This window comes from Scardinius erythrophthalmus (genome assembly GCF_964197995.2).
Source record: "Scardinius erythrophthalmus genome assembly, chromosome: 1".
Classification (NCBI taxonomy): domain Eukaryota; kingdom Metazoa; phylum Chordata; class Actinopteri; order Cypriniformes; family Leuciscidae; genus Scardinius; species Scardinius erythrophthalmus.
The window spans coordinates 63566876-63588920 of record NC_138221.1 but is presented as its reverse complement, the minus strand read 5'-3'; the positions used below and the strand labels follow the sequence as shown (position 1 = coordinate 63588920).

The 22045-nt window shown below is 38.0% G+C and overlaps 1 protein-coding gene across 6 annotated transcripts in view; it reads right to left on the bottom strand.

Moving 5' to 3' along the window:
• LOC308698359 (protein NLRC3-like) overlaps positions 1-22045 on the bottom strand; it is a 111742-nt gene that overhangs the window by 72495 nt on the left and 17202 nt on the right. For all 6 annotated transcript variants that reach the window (XR_014031051.1, XR_014031052.1, XR_014031053.1 and 3 more), the window contains exons 2-6: positions 19609-20106; positions 18296-18418; positions 10140-12077; positions 4415-4588; positions 2768-2941 (exon numbers count right to left, since the gene is read on the bottom strand). Coding sequence is in view for 2 of the 6 variants with exons in the window: in XM_081378365.1 (XP_081234491.1) it covers positions 2768-2941; positions 4415-4588; positions 10140-12077; positions 18296-18418; positions 19609-20051 (2852 nt within the window). In the remaining 4 variants the exon portion in view is untranslated. The remainder of the gene's footprint in view (positions 1-2767; positions 2942-4414; positions 4589-10139; positions 12078-18295; positions 18419-19608; positions 20107-22045) is intronic.

Genomic DNA, 22045 nt, shown 5'->3' with positions numbered 1-22045 from the left:
GTTTAAAAGTAGTAGTTCTTTATATAAAGTGTTTTCTCTCTGAGCATCAGTGACCGTTTACAGGCTTTTGTGATAGTTGTGCATGAGTCTGTGGCTCTGTTTACAATTGACATTGACGTGATCACCGTGATCAGATCAAGAAGATCAGATCATCAACCAATCAGAACATTTTAAATTTGTCCACATCAAGAAGCTTCTGTATCCAGATAACTGATCAGGGCTGCGTTTCCCAAAAGCATCGTAAGCCTAAGTTGTTCGTAAAAACGATCTTACGACTGATCTTAATCTTACGGTCTGTTCCCAAAAGCATCGTAGCTTAACTCTTCCGAGTCGCCGATCACGCCGGCGTGATCAAATCACATGACCAGTTAAAGACGTCGAAGCATTAAAACAAAGTCACGTTGAGCGCTGCTGTCCACTTCTGTCGAAAGTGCTGGCTTGAAACTCTATTTTACTTTTTGTTTTGTGTTGATAGACCAAGTAAAAACGGAGATATGATAATTTAAACTTTATATAAAAAAATATTGAAAATATTGACGCGTTCGTAAAGGAACGCAAGATGGGATGCGACAGGCGTTGCATTTATTCTCATAACTTCGTCGGTTTTTGTCATAAAACAAAACGGAGAAAAATGTGTGAATCTGCTGACTCTGCTCTTCAGGCTGCACATTTTAGGTGGAGGAGGAGCCAAGTGAGCAAAGAAGTGAAATTGAAAGGCGTCCGCGGGAGTCGGGAGATTGACGGAGTAGACAGAGAGACATATATATAGAAAGAGAGAGAGAGATATTATTGCTAGTTTTTGGAAAAGTTTGAATAGATTTTGAGAGTAGTTTAGGAGTAGTGTAGATAGTTTAGGTAGTTTAGGTAGTTTTTTGTGGAAGGAAAATAAAGCGAATGTCTTTGGTCTCATTGTTGACAGAAACTGTTTTGAGGAGTGGTACAGATAAAAAATAAAAAATAAACTCACCTGATATTCGTTGTAAATAGTTGTATATATAGTTTGATTTTGTGTTCATTTTACCTTTTGTATAGTATATTTGCACTTTTTAGGAACCCCTCTTACTCAAGGAAGGAAAGCCCTGTAATGTAGCTGTCTGTGTAATTGTACATGAAGTGTTTTGTAGAGTTTCTAAGCAAAAAAGAAAAGAAAAAAACGCCTATTGCCACACCTGCTTTTTGCTGTATATAGTTAGATTTTATCTCAATTTTACCTTTTTTATGTTGTATTTGCACTAATTTCCGAACCCTCATACTCTGGGAATGCAAGGCCTTAAATATAGCTCTCTGCATAATTGTGTGCATAAACTTTTAAAAAGTGGCAAAGCTAAAAAGAAAAAAAAAAAAAAAGCCTATGGCTACACTCGCTTTTTTTTTTTGTAAATCATATATTTTTTTGTATATAGCTTGATTATATCTGAATTTTACCTGTATATGTTGACATTTACAACTTGCGTTTACATTTGAAACCTTTTAAAATGCTTCATTGAGCATGTTTGTGTTTTTTGTAGTAAAAAAACTATAATTTTTCTATTCGGATTTTGTGTTTTTTTGTGTGATTTTAGGTCCAGTATGTTGATACAGTACATAAAAGTTAAAAAATAATTGTCTGTTCATATAGGTGATGTTGTGCTGAAAAAAACAATACCAAACATTGGTATGGTAAACATTTGTTTATGTCGCAAAATAAAAAAAATTAAAAGTACTCAAAAACGGCCAAAATAGCTCAAGACTCCGAAGAGTTAAGTAGCACTTGAAAATCTTCATAGATCTACCAGTGCTCTGGAATAATCGTACATCCCTAAGTGCATCTTAAGAAGACAGATTTATGAGGACACCTGCAGGACAACCGGCAGATTACACCTTTAACTTTATTCAAATGCAATGTGATTATAATATAAGGTTTTGATTGTACTTTATTGTACACATTTCATTACTCTTTTTTGTTGTTGGTTAAATTCATGTATAAATTAAATAATTAAAAAGGTCAGAAAAAAATAGAAATAATTTAATCTAATAATTTTAATCAAAATTAAATGAATGAACAAAAAATAAATAAAAGAAAATTACATCTTTGTTTCGCTCTATCTCCTCTAAAAGGACATTAATTTCATCTTTTTGAAAGGTATCTTTTCTTTTTTTTCTTTTTTTTTTTTTCAGCCATTTTTTCAGTGACTCCGCCTGTAGGTAGGATCTTTATATAGAGTTGTATTGATTGCTAATCCACAACAGATGACAATTATTAAGTTAAACGTTCAGAATACGATTCCATATAAGGTTATATTTCAGCACTTCGCGAATGGACAGCGACTCTTAAGTAGCATGTAGAGCGCGTTCTCGCGCGTTCATGTTAAGTGCATTTTTGGGAAACGCTCATGGAATTGCTGCGAGCTTTCGTAACCTTGCACGTAGAAAGCGCTCTTAAGAGCTAAGATACATCGTTATCGGGAAACCCGGCCCAGATTTCTTTTCCCCATGCAATATTAAAATTGAGTAAGACACGAATGGTGCCAGTCACCTTTATGTGAAATGTGAGAGAAATGCTAGGGCTTCTTTAAAAAAAACTTCTTCAATTGTTAGGTTTTTTTTTTTTTTTGGAGTTGGAAATCATTTCGGTCACAAATTTGTTTGCATGTCTTTTCAGTGCAGTGATACACAATGTATTTTGATGAAACAGACATATCTTAAAACATTTTCTTATTTAACTATGTCAGTATTACCTGTAACATTTATATTCTACATGTATATTTTACACAGAAGAGTTAAATACCTCAGTGTGTTGAGTTGACAGTTTGGAGTCAGGAGCGCATCAAACAGCAGCTTCACTCCTGAATCCTGCAGTTTATTGTTACTCAGATCCAGATGTCTCAGGAGGGATTTTGATGATTGTAGAGTTGAAGCCACAATTTCACAGCACTGATCAGTGAGATTACAGCCAGACAATCTAAATAGGGCAACAATAAAAAATTCATAGCATAAAAACTATATACGTAGTTAGAAATTGATTGAGAGCATTGAGTGCATTGTCTTATGTTTCTGATAAGAAGCTGTTTGCATACAACATCAATGTAAATATTTACATCCAATTGTGATTCTAAGTTCCCTATCAGTCAGTTATGTTCAACATTAATCGTCTGTGATTGATGAATTGGGATCTCGCCCAATCACCTACAAGTGGTAAATGAACGAAACAATGCACGTTGGCTAGTGACCACACCCCCGATTCTGGGTATATAAGGGTCTGCGCGCAATACTCACTTCAAGATTTCGCTTTGGAGCCAAGCGGACGTTTGTTTCGCTCTGCTCTACAATCATCATTGTGGTCAACAGATCAAGGGGGAACCAGTTCCAGTGTTGGTGTGACGGAGTGTGCACGGCTAGTGCAAGAGGCTTTCCCCAAGACAAGCACACATCTATTGCCAAAACATGTGTACTGCTGCTGCTCCAGAGAGCCATGAGAACCCCATGTTCACTATGTATGTGTGCCTGGGCCTGCTTTGCTAGAATGGCTTAACGCTAGTGGACTATTCTTGTGTGTAGAATATTCCACTGATATGAATTTTGAGGAAAGTCTGTGTACTCCGTGGCCCAAAAGCTGTCTGGTTTAGCTTTAAAGCAACCAATTCAGTTTAACATGAATGACCAAAGAGGGAGGCCAGATGGGGCACAAAGGTGTGAATGTACCCTGAATAAAAATGTGGATTACTTTTGATGGCAACAAAAGGCCATTGCATGGAAGAATACCTCACTAACTTCCTAATTGTTAACATTTTGGCAGTATACAGGACCATGTTATTACACATATATGGTCAGTAATACTCCTGGATTCATACTGTGAAATTCTGCAGTGTATAGTGTTGTCAAAAATACCGAATTCGGTACCAAGTTGGAACTGAGAGTTTAAAAATGTGACGAAACCAGCATTTCCCCCAAGCATTTTGTGCACTGTTGAACATATTCTCAAACACCTCTGATTGGTCATTGCGTTCATGCGCTCAACATATATGTCTATCATTGGTCATTGTATTCACACGCTCAACATATAAGTCTGTGATTGGCTACAATGATCAACGTTTCAAAAGCATTTTGTCTTCACCGAGTGCTTACACAGATACACACGGGAGTGATACATATACAAAGCAGGCGTCTATCAGCGAATCCCTAATATATCCACTGATATACGGATCCGCTGATAGGCGCCTACTTTGAAATGCTCCCATGTGTATCTGTGTAAGTGCTCGGTGAAGAGAAGAATCACACTGTGCATCTGTGTAAGTGCTTGGCAAATACAACATGTTTTTGTACACAAATTAAAGTAGACATTTATCAGTTTCAAACATTTATCCATAATTTGAGTCTCTTTCGCATGGATAAGAAAAAAAGCGAGAGGGTTAATTGATCAATGTGTAAGTCAAACCTCAGTATGTTGAGTTGACAGTTTGGACACTTGAGTCCAGCACAGAGCAGCTCCACTCCTGAATCTCGCAGGTCATTGTTACTCAGGTCCAGCTGTCTCAGGGGGGAGTTTGATGATTGTAAAGCTGAAGCCACTATTTCACAGTGCTGATCAGTGAGTTTACAGTCTGCAAATCTGAAAACAGGGAGTATTCTGATTAAAAGGCATGTTGGTGAGCTTGTGTCCCCAAAAGATTGTAAGACTGTAAGCCATTATTATGTATTACCTTATATGTAAATACATCTTATATATGATTATGCAGATAATAAAAGGATACTGTGCAAACGTGCCACTGGAAATCGAAAAAATATTCTTAAATTGATAAAAATATATTTGACTATATTTCTATTATGACAACTCTCATCAGATTTTTAGCATGGTAATGGATATGACAATGTTATTGTATTTGCTCGTGAATAGATCTGCTATGCTGCTGCTGTTGATTATTGCTGTTGTTGTAGATTTTTGCTGCTGCTGTAGTGCAAGTACAGGGACCTCCTACAGCCAGTCCAAACACAGATATGCTTCTATGGCATATAAGGCATTCTGCTGCTGCACAAATACACTAATACATTTTTAGTTTTCTAAATTTAACTTTGAGTTATCTTTTTACATTGACTCAGTTCGAATATTAAGTATTCAAATTTAGTTGAACTTAGAAAGTTTAGTTGGAATATCTCTATGAAATTAAGGTGAACTAACTAATCAGTCAGTCACATTCAATGTTACGTGAGCCCAATCACCTTTGAGTGGTAACAGAACAAGCCAATGCACATTGGCAAGTGAGATTTGCATCGCAAGCCACTCCCCGCTTGTGATTATAACACTCATATTAAGCAATGTTTCACTCTGCTCTTCAATTATCATTCCTGAGTAGAGGGATCATGTTCCTGTGTTGGTATGACGGCACGTTCCAGCGGAGGTCAAGGTTACTGAGTGTGCATGGTCTACTGCAGTGGCTGTTCGCCATGGCGCTTTAACATCTGAAGAGCAGTTTCCCTTAAAGAGTAAACACGGGTGTGGCGTCTTTTTTTTGGAGGTTAAATATCTCATCATGTATGAGAAAACGCTTCCCAGCAATTGACGAGTTTTTCCGGCTTTCCGTGTTATCACTAGCTTTGATTACATGGACTCTAAAAATCCAACTGTAACCAAACTAGAAGCACAATCTAAACAAAAAAGTCACGTGTAACCACGGCAATCAGAATGAATTGGCCAGATCTGATTAAAATTTCATTTGAATTGTAAGGGGTGGTTTATTCCTTTTGTAATCTGATCGAGAGGGCGTGTAAACACTTAATCGGATTAAAAACAGAAACTGGAAAGTACTGCGGATGTGCAATGATGTAGAAATAGTGTAGTAGTGATGTATGACACGCAGAACGAGCTGTCCTCCCTGTTGAATAAAGTGTCATAAATGAGTGTCCTGTCATTCTGAAATTCTCTTTCCACTCATCGCCTGTGAAGTGGAGCAGGACAATGTCCCACCAGTCCTTGTTTCAAACTCTCATCCACAGATGACTAGTTCTGGGTGCCGCAATGTTTTTATTTTTTTTACTGTTTGATAAAAGCAGTATGAATGGTTCATGTGCTCATCGTCGCCTAATTAGGACCCGAAATAGAAAAAGTCTGCTTTTTAAAACAAAGAAAATTAGGTTTTTATACAACAACAGTGGGAAACTGTATATTTGTGCACTGTGTGCATGTCAAAAGATTCAATCCGATCAGAAGCTTGTGACATATAAACGTGCACATCAACCCAATCACTTTATTTGGTGTTCATGTAAATGCTGTTTGGATTCATCAATCGGAATGAATTAATTCAGATTGAAGCAAAAAGTGTCCATGTAAACGTAGCTACCTGTACTGTTATAAGGCAGGAGGCGCTATTACACATCTCTTGAACGAGTACAGTATCTCCAGATCAAAATACAGTCAAAGAAGAAGCAGAAACGAGCAATCTCATATGTAATCAGATGCATATGAAAAAATATAGCTGCAAGCAGCAATTATCGGGGCCAAGCTCAAAGATGACAAGACATGCCAACATAGTTGGGAGTGTCAGATCAACTGCAACAATGAGCAGTTAAAGACATTTAGACTTTCAGTGCTTGGCCCTTAATAATGCGATCATCAACAATAAACAGCATATAAATCAAAATGGCATAATGTTACCTAATGAAATGTCGACCCAGGAAGTGCTATAAGAAGCTTTGGGGGTGTTGATGGACTCAATCTACCCCATCTGTGTTTTGACCATCGTACTGAATCTGAACTAGATTCAATGTGTTTTGCTCAAAATGTTGCTATTTTTTATGAAACTTACCCACATTTAAGTGATAACAGAAAATAATGCATGCTAGAATAAAAAATTCTAAAAAATTCTTTTTTTTTCTCTTTTTTTTTTAAACAGAGGGTCTGTTCTTTCTTTTGATATATTGCATGTTCAAATATTCAACAAAATATTCTGGGGCCATGAAACTTATGTGAAAATGACCAAAAACGCTTACGGTGACTGCCAACTTAAAAAAATAAATAAATAAATAAATAAAAAACCTGGCAAGGAAAGGGTTAAGAAACAGTCAATAGCCTATTTCTTATAAAATACAAAATCAGCATCTCTGACACATCAGTGACATTTTTACATTGGGCCTTTATCAGCGTACATGATGTGTAATTTCTTTAACAACTCTTTAATGGTAACACCTTTGTTATTGTAAGAGGTTAGCGACCCCTAGCGCATTTTTTTTTTTTTTTTTTTACATATTGTAAAAGCTACATATTGTATCTTTAATATATTCCATTATTGACATTAACAAATGCCTTAAATATGCTTAGTTTTATTGGTAGCTTTGTTGGTTGTTAACAAAATAAAACAAATAGTATTAATTTGGTAGAGAATGAATACAAAACTCAACTGCAATAATGTACACTGTTAACCCTTGCTGTAAAAAAAATCTGTAATTGCTGTAATTCTGACAATATCATACCATTTTCCATTAAAACAGTAATATACCGTAGAAAATAAAACTAGCCTACAGGAATATACTGTGAATTAACAGTGCTCAAAGTCGACACTCAGAGGCTGTTTTCCCAATCACACCCTATACCCTCATTCACTATTCCCTAAATTAGTTCACCAATATAGTCCACTTGAATGAAAAGAAGTGAGTGAATTGAGAAACTGATGAACACTGATAAGCAGAATCACTGAACGGACAGAGAATCAAGAACAGATAAAAGAGAAACACAGAAACTACCACTGACTTCCAGCAACACAGAGTGTGAAACCAGTTTACAAACCAGTTTACGATTATTACTTTCATACATGTACAAAAGTTCTTGTTGAGAATTAACACAGATTTAGTTAATAATAAAATTTGTTGTCACCATGATGGAGATCAGTATTTGCTTTAGTTGGTCTCTTGTCCCTGGACGTCTTACCATTCATCTCTCTCTGACTGCTGTAATAGTGAGTTTATAAAACACATTTGTTATAGCAAGAAAAAGTCAAGATGAAGATGATTAGTTGTTTTTGGCTTTTGTGATGATTTAACATTCATCCTGGACATGTCTGACTTTCAGATCTTTCCTGTATATATTCAATGAATTTATGGGTATTTCATATTTATCTGTGAATCTATAACATGAAATCAATATCTCTGTAATCATGTCTTCTGAACAATATTGTAATCATAGAGTGCATTAAAACATTTTTAACTCCTGCTTGACTCAGACACACACAGACATCAACAATCAGTATATGAATCTCAGCAATGGTGACAATCAAAAGTTTCATGTCGCAATGCATGCTGGGTTCCAGGATAGTATAAAACTCCCAGCATGCACTGCTGCATGAATAATAAAAAAAAATATTGCCACCATTGTTGAGATTCATGTGCTAAATTGTGATATCTCTGTGTTTCTAAAAGACAGCATAGCTCTGTTTTTTTTTTTTTTTTTTTGGTTTATGCATGATGTGTTAAAAAAAAAAAGTCGTTGTAATGTATTGCTGTGGTTTCACAGTGGTGCTAATGTAACACTTTTAATTGAGGATTAATCTCTGAATGAGTGAGAATGAACTCCTTAGTGAATGAACAGACTATATGATGATTTTAGCACCATAATCAACATAACCACCATCATTCATAAACTGTGTGTGCGCACAAGTGTGATTTACAAAAACACAGCTCAAGCAGCAAAAGAAACACTAATGTTTTAGCATCAGCATTCCAACTAAAGCAAGCACTGATCTCTGTAATGGTAACTTCAAACCAAATATTTTCAATTAAACATCTCAACAACAACTTCTGTAGATGCCTGACAGAAATAAAGTCATAATAATAAGTGTAATAATGTGTAATGTCTGGAAGTCAGTTGTAGTTCTTGTGTTTCTCTATTTTCTGTTCTAACAGCAGGTGTTCATCACTAATGCTCAACAATCACTTATATTCACTTAATTATCTCACCGCAACACTGCGTCAGTGTTACTTTTTACTCTTTGTAGTGTGGATTTCCCTGTGGGGTTGAAAGGGTTAACAGTGTAAGATAAAAAGACACACCCACAACATGTATTTTAACAGTAATAAACTGTAAGTTATAAAACAGGTATATACTGGCAACACTGTTGCCAGTAGTTTCCTGTAAAAGTTAGTTTTTTGGGTCACCGTTGTGCAGAAGAGTAGAGTCTGAGCTTCAGTCCAGGAGAAGATCTACAAACATTGATGATATGCTGCATGTTGCTTTATTTAAAAGGCAGTGACTGTGTAGTTGCTGGTCCAGTGGAAATCTCTTTAATTTACCAAAACATTTTTGTGGTTTCAAATGAAATAAGTTCACAGTAATACTTTGCTCACTTTATTAATGCATTATAAATTTTAGTTAATACTTTTAAATGACAGTTGGTTCATTTAAGACAGTCGGTTTCTGCAAGTGAAATTAGTTAACTCGAGTTTTAGTGCATTTTTACAGTAACATACTGTACAATTAACAGTAAATTACTGGCAACAGTGTTGCCAGTATTTTACTGTAAAAAACGCCGGTAAGGTCTAACAGTGTATATTTTATGCATATGAACACAAACCTAGATAATACTCATCACAATATACAAATGGGTCATTGACAAATAAAACTTTTTTTATATTTTTTCAAAACTGATGTACTGTATATTTTTGAGTCATGAACAATGTGTTTAAATGTGCTTACTGTTATTACCTTGTCAATTCATAATAAAAGAGCAATGTTTGCAGTTGTGCCACCCTGATTTTTGGGAATATTAAAATTGCTGGACAAACAGATATATATTTTTTTAATTATCTCAACAGCTTTACAACTACTGATATTAATCAAATTTGTTTAAATGAAAGGTTTCAACCCTAAAATGATGCTATAGTATTTTTTTTTTTCATTTAAATAGTTTTCTTAGTCTGTTCTGACAGTTGCTCCACATGATATGTTGGGGGTTTAAGATAACAAAACATAAAATAATATGTATTATTTAAATGTGCTAAAATGAATTCAAACTAAATAGTTTTATAGAATAAAGTAATACATGTCATAAATCGTTATCTTGTCAACGATTTTACTCTTAAAAGTTAATAATAGACTTAATAGTAGGCCACAAAAATATGCACGTCATGTCACTGACCTAAATATAAGTACTGTATGTTCATATTTTCACACTTACAGAGCTTTTCTGCAGTTCCTCACAGCAGGTAACAGTCTCCTACTACCATCTTTTGATTTTATGTTGTATTTTTTAGGGTCTAACTCATCCATCACCTCCTCTGACATCAGGATCATGTTCGCCAAAGTTGAGCATTGTGCAAGAGAAAGAATTTTTCTTTTTGTTTTAGAGTTTAAAAATGCCTGCATTTCTTTAACAACAGAATGATCCTTCATCTCAATCAAGCAGTGTGACAGATTCATCCATCTTTCAGGACTGACATTGTTTTTTTGACCTCGTTTGAGGTTCTGGATTATTTTCTTGATGCTCTCTGGGTTGTTCTCTGTGTGAATCAGCACATCCTGTAAGAGTCTCTGATTGGACTCCAGTGAGACACCATGAAGGAATCGAAGGAAAAGATCCAGGTGTCCATTTTCACTCTTCAAGGCTTTATTCATTGCTTCCTTCAGAAACACATCTAGAAGAATATTCTCACACTGAGTTCTGGACTTTCCTGTGAGGAACATTTTCAGAACTTCACTCTTCTTGTGTAAATAGCAGAAAAACACATACAGTGCTGCAAAAAACTCCTGAAAGCTCAGATGTACAAAGCTGTAAACCTTCCTGTGATAAATCACAGATTCCTCTCTAAAGATCTCAGTGCAAATCCCAGTATACACTGAGGCGTCAGTGACGTCTATGCCGCTCTCAATCAGGTCCTCCTCATAGAACATCACATTGCCCTTCATCAACTGATTGAAAGCCAGTTCAGCAAGTTTCACAATCACGTCTCTGTTGGACTGCAGGAGTTTCTCTGGATCTCTCTCTTCATACTTCTGGTTCCTCATATGAGTTTGAATGAGGAGGAAGTGGATGTACATTTCAGTCAGAGTTTGAGGGATTTCTGCACTGAGATCTTGTTTCAGGATGTTTTGAAGCACAGTGGCTGAGATCCAGCAGAAGATGGGTATGTGGCACATGATGTGGAGGCTTCTTGCTTTTCTGATGTGTGAGATGATTTTGCTGGCTTGATGCTCATCACTGATTCTCTTGCTGAAATATTCCTCCTTCTGAGGGTCATTGAATCCCTGAATTTCTGTCACACGGTTGATGTAGTTTGAGGGGATCTGATTGGCTGCTGCTGGTCTGGTGGTGATCCAGATGAGAGCAGAGGGAAGCAGATCTCCTTTCATGAGGTTTGACATCAACACACCCACTGATGAAGACTCAGTCACATCAGACACTTTCTCACTGTCTGAAAACTTCAGTGTCAATCTGCTTTCATCCAGACCATCAAAGATCAACACAACTGTACATTCATCATACATCTCTGAATCCAGATCTCGAAGTTCAGGATGAAAGTCCAGCAGAAGTCTGTGAAGACTGTACTGATGATCTTTAATCAAGTTCAGCTCTCTAAAGGGAAGCACAAACATGAAATCTACATCCTGATTGGCTTTTCCCTCGGCCCAGTCCAGAATGAACTTCTGCACAGAGACGGTTTTTCCAATTCCAGCGATGCCTTTAGTAAGAACAGTCTTGATTTGGTCTTTCTTCTCTCTTCTCTTCTCCTCATATCCAGGTTCAGGTGAAGGATCAAAGATGTCATTGCAGTGGATTGGAGTGTCTTGGAGTGTCTTGTAACTTTTCTCCATCTGTAGCACCTCATGTTCTTCATTCACTCCTTCACTCTCTCCCTCTATGATATACAGCTGTGTGTAAATCCTGTTCAGGAGGGTTTGATTCTTTTGTAGTTTGATTCCCTCAAATACGCTCTCATACTGCTGCTTCATTCTGGTTTTGTGCTGGTCTTTGACTCTCTGAAGATCATCATGCACTGGCTGGAGAGAATCGAGCTGCAGGGCTGCTTCTGTGTCATGATGACTGATGTGTTTCTGACAGGAGGAGGATGTGCTGGTCTGACAGGACACATCTCTGATCTGGTCAGATCTCCAATCACTGAAAAGACATTGAGAGACAAACAGAAAAGACATTTATCAAAATAGAGAAAATATTAAAATATCTTTAATATTGAAAGATGTTATTTTAAATCATACCACAGCCACAATGATAAAGAAGTGTTTGTTTAATAAACCTCTTTTACATAATAATAAATCAAAGTTTTGGGGCTATATACAAAAATCCAGTGTGTTGCTTCTGTGTAAATGGACATCCAAAATGATAAAGAGATGCATAAGAAAGTAACATGCAACAAAAAAATGTAGTTCTAAATGTAGTTTTGGAAGGAGCCTAATCATTCAGTCCTGTCAATTATAATTGCAAGAATACATAAACAGCAGTCACTGATCTGCAACATCGACAGCTTTTTCAGCATTTTACCCAGAATCACTGAGTTATCCAGGACAGACACGTCTCCACATGGCACTTAAAGCAATTCCTCTACAATGTTCAAAATGATCCCTCACAACTCTCGAAGGTGTCCAACAAGTCCCTATTGTAGGGTTTGCTTATCACCACTTCCAACAGCTGACAATCAAAGCTGGTGGATCCTTAAGTCTGGATCTGCCATGTCTGTGTTTTTCTCACACAACCTTCCAAAAAATTCCAGGGAAAATTACTTAATGTTTTTCAGCAAACTGAACGGTCCTCTGAGAAATCTAATACCATCAAATGCGAATGTCAGTGATTGCCGATATTGTATTATACTAACGCTTCTCCTCATTCGCATGCTTTCATTTCATTTCAACATGGATGGAATTTGACGAAAAAATACAATTAGAAAATTAATAACCAGACAAATCGTGGAAACTACGAAGACTGCCATTTTAATATCAGTGTCAGGTACTTGCCTAGATGTCTATGCTCACTAATGTGTGTTTATTATAGAGTGTAACGACAAGTCAAACACAAGTATTTGTTAGCCTATAGTTTAACAAATTATATTTAAAACTCACTCTGGGATCTGTGGCCCCATCCTTCCAAACAGGACAAGAAGGTCTTAGTTACCATGACCACGATCAGATAAGCTGGTTTTTTGACTCTCAGCAATGTGAACTGGGCCTCTGCCACAAGACCTAGGCCTACAGATATTAGAACAGACTCTCCTGCATTAATTTATCAATGAACTGATTAACATGAAATTAACATGCATCCCTGAACATTTTGTGAATGATTTACTGTCTTGTGTTGTGTCTTTTAATTCTATTATCTCTTGATACTATTATCTCTTTGATACTATGTATTTTATTATAGAACCAACGGTCAATGTAACCTCACCTATACCATGTTTGGTCTCTATCAGAGCATGTGAGCGAAGCGGAGCGGTGTGACGCTCAGCTCAATATTCCGCTCTATGCGCGTGCGCTCCACTCAGTCGCTCGCGTCCCAAGCGAACGCTCCACTGCTGGATCGCTCACGCTCACCGGTAAAAAAACCCCCGCTCAGACATAAAATGTCTCTGTAGGCTACTTGCTTTCTGTTTGTACTTTGTAATGAATATCTGGAATAAATGTATAAATTACAGTAGCTAGGATTGTAAATAGAAGTTATTTCGGGGTGATTCTGAATAAAAGTCTGTTCTTTTTATTCATTTAAATGCATTAAATTAACTTAATTAAAAAAACATGTCTAGCCCTTTGGCAAACTTGCCTATTACAAGCAAAAACTGAAAAGGTAGATTTGATTTTCATTATTTTATTTCCGTGAACATATATGCAGTTGCAAAACAGGCATATTAAAACGCGCGCGCGCGTGCACAAACACACACACACACACACACACACACACACACACACACACACACACACACACACACACACACACACACAAACAAGATGAAATGCATGTAGAACTTCACAAAACACATCTGGACTATCATGCTCATAAAAGCACACACAGGTGAAATGCACTTAACAACATCTTATCAAAGCACACCTGGATGATTTACTGGCATTAGTAAAGAAACGCGCGTTCTAAAGTTTAAATAGACCAAAACTTCGGGTAACTGCGGTCTATTTAAAAACGTCTCAATCTTTACATCACTTTAGAATTTACTTTTAGAAACATTAGCTTGGACAAAGTATTAGGTTTCAGGCTCATGCGGTGTGCCCGGGACAGTAATCCAGCGGCGGAAAACACGCGCTCAGCACTGGCAGAACCACTGGGGATGCTGAAGATTTTGCGGGCGACCCTGGCTAGTCGAGGGAGTGATCCAGCATTGGTTTTCCAAAATCCTAGGACGTCTTCATTTGGACCTTTTCTCATTGAGCCCAGGTACTCCTCCATCTCACCTCTGGCACTGTCAGCTACACTCGAGTTGCTCTCATATGAGCGGAAAATGCGGGCCTTCTTGGGAGCGCTTCTAGCCTCAGTCACTGTGTCCACCGCAGTCTCCACACCACTGCATTCTGCCTCTTTTACCAACATTTCACGAATGTCTACGAGTTGATTGCTCACTGTACCATCTCTAATGATCCATTCAGTTTTAAAACGTGGATCCAACACAGCCGCCAACACAAGGTGCTTGTCAGAGTAAAATCTGTTAAAACGAGTAGAGACATTATCTGACAGTGTCTCCACAAATGCTCGAATGTTGACGGAGCGGTTGTCAGGGACACTGGACAAAAGCTGTTTGATTTCCATTACAGCTGGAAGAATAGCATAGCAGTTGTAAGCTCTGCCAGAGGCAATAGCATCTCAGTCAGGGCTCGGAGATGAAGTACGTCATTCATGGTCAGCTTACTGTGCTCGGGAATTTTCAGCTTGTTTTGGAATTGCGGGTCTCTTTCGAACATTTTCAGTACTGATTCGATCATGCGCAGCTGACTGCTCCACCTGGTGACACATGCTGGGGTGGGACGCACACCTAGTTTATCAGCCTCCTCAGTGTTTAAGGTGCTTTTTCTAATACTCTTTACAAGTTTTGCCGTTCGTGTGATCATTTTGTCTACATCAGCATGACCGTTTATTGCATCCTTTATGGCGAGTTGCAGTAAATGGATGAGGCATCGCATATGCAGATTAGATTCAGTGATGTATGTGGCGCTCATGTTTTCTATGATCTGCGCAAAATCTGGCTGGAATGGTGAAAGTGGACCTTCCTCTGTGCCACTGCCATCTTCCTCAAGGACCTCTTCCTCGCCCTCCTCTTCAGTTGAACTTTCATCAAACCCTGGGAGGTCGAAAGCCTTTACCATGTTACTTGCGCTGTCAGTCACCACCCTGACAACTCGCCGTTGTAAATTCCAGTGTTGCAAGATGCTTTCATATTTATGAAAAATATTCTCAGCGGTGTGGTGTCCTTTAAGATGTTCACAGGACAGCAGCACAGTGTGACCGGAAAACATTTCATCAATGAAACTCGCCACAACACCCAGAAAGCTGTGTCCTCTTCTATTTGTCCAAATGTCTAAAGTCAGCGCAAAGCCATCTCCTAACTGCAACAACTCTCTAAGTCTGCCTTCCATCTCGCTAAGAGCATTCGGCATCAGAGTGTCACGTACTGTACTGTAGCACGGTGTGGTATAGTCGGGCTGGGCAACGCTGACAAAATTACGCATACCCTCACGTTCACCTTTTGTGAGAGGTTCATAATCCACATAGATCATCTTAAAAAATGCGTCATCTAATTCTTTCTTGCGTGCATTAGACACAGAGACCTGGGGAGTCTGGGGACGCAGGAGAGGGAAAAAATTCTTTATTTCCCTTTGATTGGTAGTTTTTTCTGTAAAAACAAATTTGCATACATTATAATAGCGTACAGTAATTTTTTCTATTTATTCCTATTTCCCTATCCTTTATTCCTTCATTTTTTCCTATTTATTCGGGTGAGTTTTTTTTAAAAATTTAAAATTTAACAAGTGGTTCAATAACTTGTCTAATTTCAACCTAAAAATAGGCTACATCAACTACAATTATGTAGGCTAATTAATATTGTGTGTTGGCTATAGGTTATTTTTAGTTGCACTGATATGATGATTGCATAACGAATTAACAATTCGTTCCAACTTGACGTCAGTATGTTTTAATAATTAATTTCCTCATTTTATTTAAATCGTACAAAATTAACAATATACTATTTCGATCCATGGTTTAGTAAATCGTGAGCACGTTGTAATAATTTGTTTTCTTGTTTTAATAAAACGAGAGTAGCCTACGAATTTGTTCAACATGGCCACGATTTACTAAACCAGGGAACGATTTAAGAATTTGTGGAAACGAATTTAATTCGTGGCCACCCTAAATGAGAGAACGAATTCTTAATTCATGGTTGGGAACGAAATGTTATTACAATATATTTTAGTCTGTATGTCATGAGAGGGGCTCAGTACAACAGCCTTACCCATTTATCTATTAATTTATTCTCGAGTGGTATGGCTATAGCTCACCTTTTGCTGCACTACCATGTTTGCGTAGCACATCGTCTGCTTTCTGGCAATGTGATGCTTAAGATTCCAATATGAATCTTTGCTAACTCTCACAGTCTCTCCACACTGCCTTTCAATTTCTTCTCCCTGCTCGTTCTTAGCTGTTATTTTCACTGTGCATTTATGCATAAGGCTCGCAACTTCCTTAAAACAATATTTGAACTCCATAACCAACCCACTATTGCTTCAGCTAATTCACACACACAGATTCTCGAACTAGCAAATCACAACAGGGCATTCTGGGTTGAGCGAGCGGCGCTGAGCGGACGGAGCGAGCGGAGCGGAATCTTCAGATAGGCGCTCTCCGCTCAGGAGGAAGTATTACCGCTCCGCTCGCGCTCCGCTCGCGCTCCGCTCACATGCTCTGGTCTCTATAAATTGGTACTTTGAAGATTGAAATGATTGTGTACATGATATGCCGATAGCTGTGCAACATATTAGTATTACAAGAATCTTTCTTAGTTTCGTCATCAGAAACCAATCCAGCTGCCACTGCAAATGAGCACGCTTAGAACAAAGATTCATAAATCAACCACAGAGGAATATACCCGCTTGGAAATTCCACCCTTCTTCATTGGTCAAGCAAACCCGTAGAGGTGGGGCCTTTCTCAGGCTTTATTAGAGACAAATCCACAGTTACCCTTATCTCTCTTCTCTTCTGGCCTCAACTGCTGCTTCTTCAGGTTGATCCTGTGGGGACTCCCCCCAACGAGGGCCCAAGGGCCCCAGCAGGCCATGACCACCGCCTGCTATCCTTTCACTCTCCCAAAGGAGTCAGACTGTCTTTTCTTCAACCAAGAAGAAAACTGTAACCTTACCAACACTCTTGCAATGATCAACTCTTGGCTTTTCGTAACGTTCAGGGTGCCGTGCTGTCCTGCATGGCCTCAGCAGGCCACAGGGCAGCAGGCTTCGACTCACCACAGCCATGTCCTCACTCAGGAGAGAGAGGACTCTCTCAACCACAACAGCATCAAGGACAACCTCAGGAGTTTAACGTCTTCATTCAATGCAGAAGAAGTCCATCGCAACTCCCAATATTTGCCGTGTGCTCTCTCCGGCCCAGGGCCGGCAGGTCACAATCTGCCCTCCAGCCATGAGAACAGCATCGAAATAACCATGCAAGTTCATCATATCTTCTCCATCAAGCGGAGAAGAAAACGATTGCAACTTGTACAGTAACATTTGACACTCACAGACCCATCAACAAGCTCAATTTTCAACCACTTCAAGAATTGTGTACACTGCACAGACCATGCAAGTATCAATTTAATGAGGTGCTCTGAAAATGATAAGCTGATGGTTCTTTTCATAGTTAAATGGATCTTTTCCATAGTTCCATTTCCTGCTTCCAGTTCCACTCTATCACTCACCATTTTACCTATGCATGCATACATGCATGTATGCATGTTTGCTTAATTTAGTTATGTTTGTGATTTAGTTAATAAAACTTGTGCACAATATGTATTGGTGCTGATTCTCTGCTTGCAGCAAAGTCCATTTTACGATCTTGATCTTGTTACATGCTCTAAGCGCCATACATGCTAAGAAATAATAATTTTTCGGTGGCCATGAAAGATACGCTTTTCTTAGAATAAATGAAGATACTAAATCAAGAAGATTTAGTTTGACAAACCTAATAAAGTTGATGTAATCCAACCAAATTGTGTTGACCCAATGAAAATGACTTTATTTGAATGAAGTAAATTAAATCAAGTTTAAATATACGTTACTAAATGAAATTAAGTAAGGATAATGAATTCATTTTTAAGTGTAGATGAATATACTCACACAGGGTCAAAGGACACGGCTTCATTACAGAGATCAGTGGGGTGAATCACGGATCTGTTACTCTGCTTTGACACACATCTGGATACTGGAGAGGCTGCCATCTTTCTCTTCCTGCTGATGATACTGAGGAAAACAGAGATATATTTCAGATCATTTCTGAAGCCAGAAAAATATACCACATTGGCCCTTTTGCTATTAATGCAATTTAAGAGCTATAAACAAAAGGTTGTGGTTGTAATGTTGAGGACAAATTTTACCACTAATTCTTCAATTGCTTTGCATTTGTAAGCCCATGTCTCTTCCTGAGAACTCGGGACAGTAGATGAAAATCTCACTGGCCCGATTGTGTCAGTACTGCATCGTTACAAAACATCTATATTTGCATGTATTTTTAAGTCTAGGCAGTTTAAACTTTCAAGCAATGTTAAATTCTTCAAGCACAATAAGACGCAAAAGATAACTGAAGCACACGCATCTTATTGTGCTTCTACATGATCAAATACACAAAAAAAGTGTTGAAAATGCCCATCACAGTTCGTATTAATGTAAACACAGTCGGTTATGTCTTAGGTGAAAGTAAACAGTTGGGGAAATATATGGTTTCACATCAGATCTGTCCATCAGGTCTTAAAGTGACAGCAGCCTAATAACCCTGGTGCTGTCTGTGTCATTAAATCAAACAAAAAAAGATAGAAAAGAGAAAAACACTTACTAGCCGTGTTTCCATTATAAATTTGCACAAAACTTTTGCGATATTTTCTAAATGTTGATAAAAACTATTGCGAAATGATGGCGTTACACCAGGTGACTTGTAAATGTGAAAAAACTGTTTTCATTTCCAAAAATTTAGTAGACAATTAGTCTAAGATAGTTTTGAACTATTTTTATCTATGATTTTTATACGCACTGAATGCCATTGTAAATACTGTACGTCTGTCCCTCACAGCCTTGTTTTTATCCATGTAACATTCAATATGGCGTCTACCCTGACCGAGGTCTATAGCCAACCACCTGTCATATAAAACCCACACAAACGCACTGCAAATATAGAGAAAACAGGAGCAAAACAGGATTTTCATCTCTTCAGATCCCAATACCCTGTTTCCATTCACCAAAATAACCTGGTTATTGGTTGAATTTTTATCAGTGGATAAAGCCAAACCCCACTCTACAGTTTTTCACATTAGAAAAGCTTTTTACTCAAAAATTTGTCACCATACCAAGTCCAAGGGAGTGAGTGATTTATCTTGTTAAATAATTTCACTTCAAAAGCCTTGAATCGTGCAGCTCTAACAGATATGAATGATACTCACACAGAGTGAGGGGGTCCATCATTGAGATCAGGGGGCAGAGGCATGGAGATGTTACTCTTCATAGACACACAACTGAATCCTGAAGATGGTCCATCATTGAGATCAGGGGGCAGAGGCATGGAGATGTTACTCTTCATAGACACACAGCTGAATCCTGAAGATGGTCCATCACTGAGATCAGGGGGCAGAGGCATGGAGATGTTACTCTTCATGGACACACAGCTGAATCCTGAAGATGGTCCATCACTGAGATCAGGGGGCAGAGGCATGGAGATGTTACTCTTCATAGACACACAGCTGAATCCTGAAGATGGTCCATCACTGAGATCAGGGGGCAGAGGCATGGAGATGTTACTCTTCATAGACACACAGCTGAATACTGGAGATGCTGCTCTCGGAGTGTGAACAGACACATCCTCCTCTTTCTCCTCATACACACTCATTTTACAGGCAGGTTTCTGTTTCTCTTCTTCCTAGATGACAGATTTGATCTCAGGCCTGTATGTGGCAAGAAAAAACAAGAATAATACATTGAATTTTGACACTTAAATTAAAATTAATTTCTTGGGTTTTACTAGATGCTGAGTGGTATACCAGTTCATACTAGGGATGTAAACGGTTAAACGATTATCGATTAATTGTCGACAAGAATTTACTTGATTAAATTAAATTAATTGTCGGCTAATTGAACATTGCGAACGTGACACGAGATTCTCGCGGGCGGCGAGAGACCCGACACAAACCTGAGGCGGCAAAAAAGAAACCAAACATGAGGCGGTCAAAACGGAGTGGAGTGTGGGAGCAATTCAAATTTGAGGCGAAGGAGGATGAAAAGTGCCACCATTGCGCATATGCTTCAGTTATTGTGTGTGAGAGAGATCTCAGGACTGGTGGGAGCATACTGGCTTTAAATATTGGCTTTAACGAGGAGCAGTGGGTCCGAAATTTTGTTATGTGCAACGATATGTTGTGTCAATGTTTGTCCACATTCCTCTCCTACGACACAACGTTTCGTCGGGTCATCCGTCCCTTTGCAGATGCGCGTGGGTTTCTCTCGTCATTAAACCGCGGAGACGTTGCCTAATATGCCTCAGAAAACGCCTTTACATGACAGTCGCATTGGCACATATCCGATTTATATCAGATTTATTTCCACATATTAATGAGGCCTGAAACTGATCTCGATATATCCGAATGCATGCGTTTTTTTCCTGTTTACACTGTCATAGAACACATCGGATCTGTGTCACATGTGAGCAAAAAAATCGGAATTGGGTCACCGCTCCTAATGCGCCTCCTGCTGGCACCTCTTTGTAAACACTACACACCTGTATTAATACTAGTGTGGAATTTTTCTACAATATTCACTCATGACAGTAAAATAGGGCATTCTAAGGGGCTGTTTACACCTGGCCACTTCATGCGTTTTCTCAGATCGGATAGCTATCTGATCGTGAAAAGACCAGGTGTAAATGTCCTCCGAAACGCATTTGAGACGGATTTGAATCCGATCGCTCAAACCACTTCAGGAGGAGGTCTGGGCCGCATTCCATACAAAACTGGACAAGTGTAAATGCATCTGGTTGTTGAAACCACATATGTAAATTGTACTCCTCCCAAAAATGTTAAAAAATAAACGTGTGAGAGCGTGTTATAAGGCTAGGTAACACTTTATAATAACGTTCAGTTGTAAGTCATTAATAAGTGTTTATTTAATGATGAACTAATCATTTACAAAACATTCATAAATGATTAGTAAGTGATATACTACCATTTTATGTATGTTTTGTAAATTTCGTTACAAGTCATTTACAAGTGATTAGTAAATGATTAACTAATCATTTATGAAACATGACTATGCATTCATAAATGATTAATAAGTGATATGTTAATTATTTTATGTATGTTTTGTAGATTCAGTTATAAGTCATTTACAACTGATTAGTTAATGATTAACTAGTCATTTACAAATCATGACTACACATTTCATAAATGTATAATAAATTATGTTACTTTTTTTGTATGTTTTGCTCACATCAGGTGCACAGTGGTTAAAGACTCCATGTGTTTCAGAGAAGACAGCTGTCTATACCCTCACCAGTCAGCACTTACACTGCAGTACACACTACAGTGTTCAACACCTGTTATAGATGTGTAAATGCATGAATAAATCATTTACAACCCTTTCTGCATCCCCTAATCTAAAGTGTAAACTATTCACACTTGTAAATGTCTTACACTTCATTCGTAGATTACCACTTCAAGAATCAAAAAGGCATAAGATCAACGAATGTAATCTACGAATGTATATGTAACACATTTACAAGTGATGAATAGTTTACACTTTAGATTTAGGGGATGCAGAAAGTGTTGTAAATGATTTATAACACTTTCCGCATCCCCTAATCTAAAGTGTAAACTATTCATCACTTGTAAA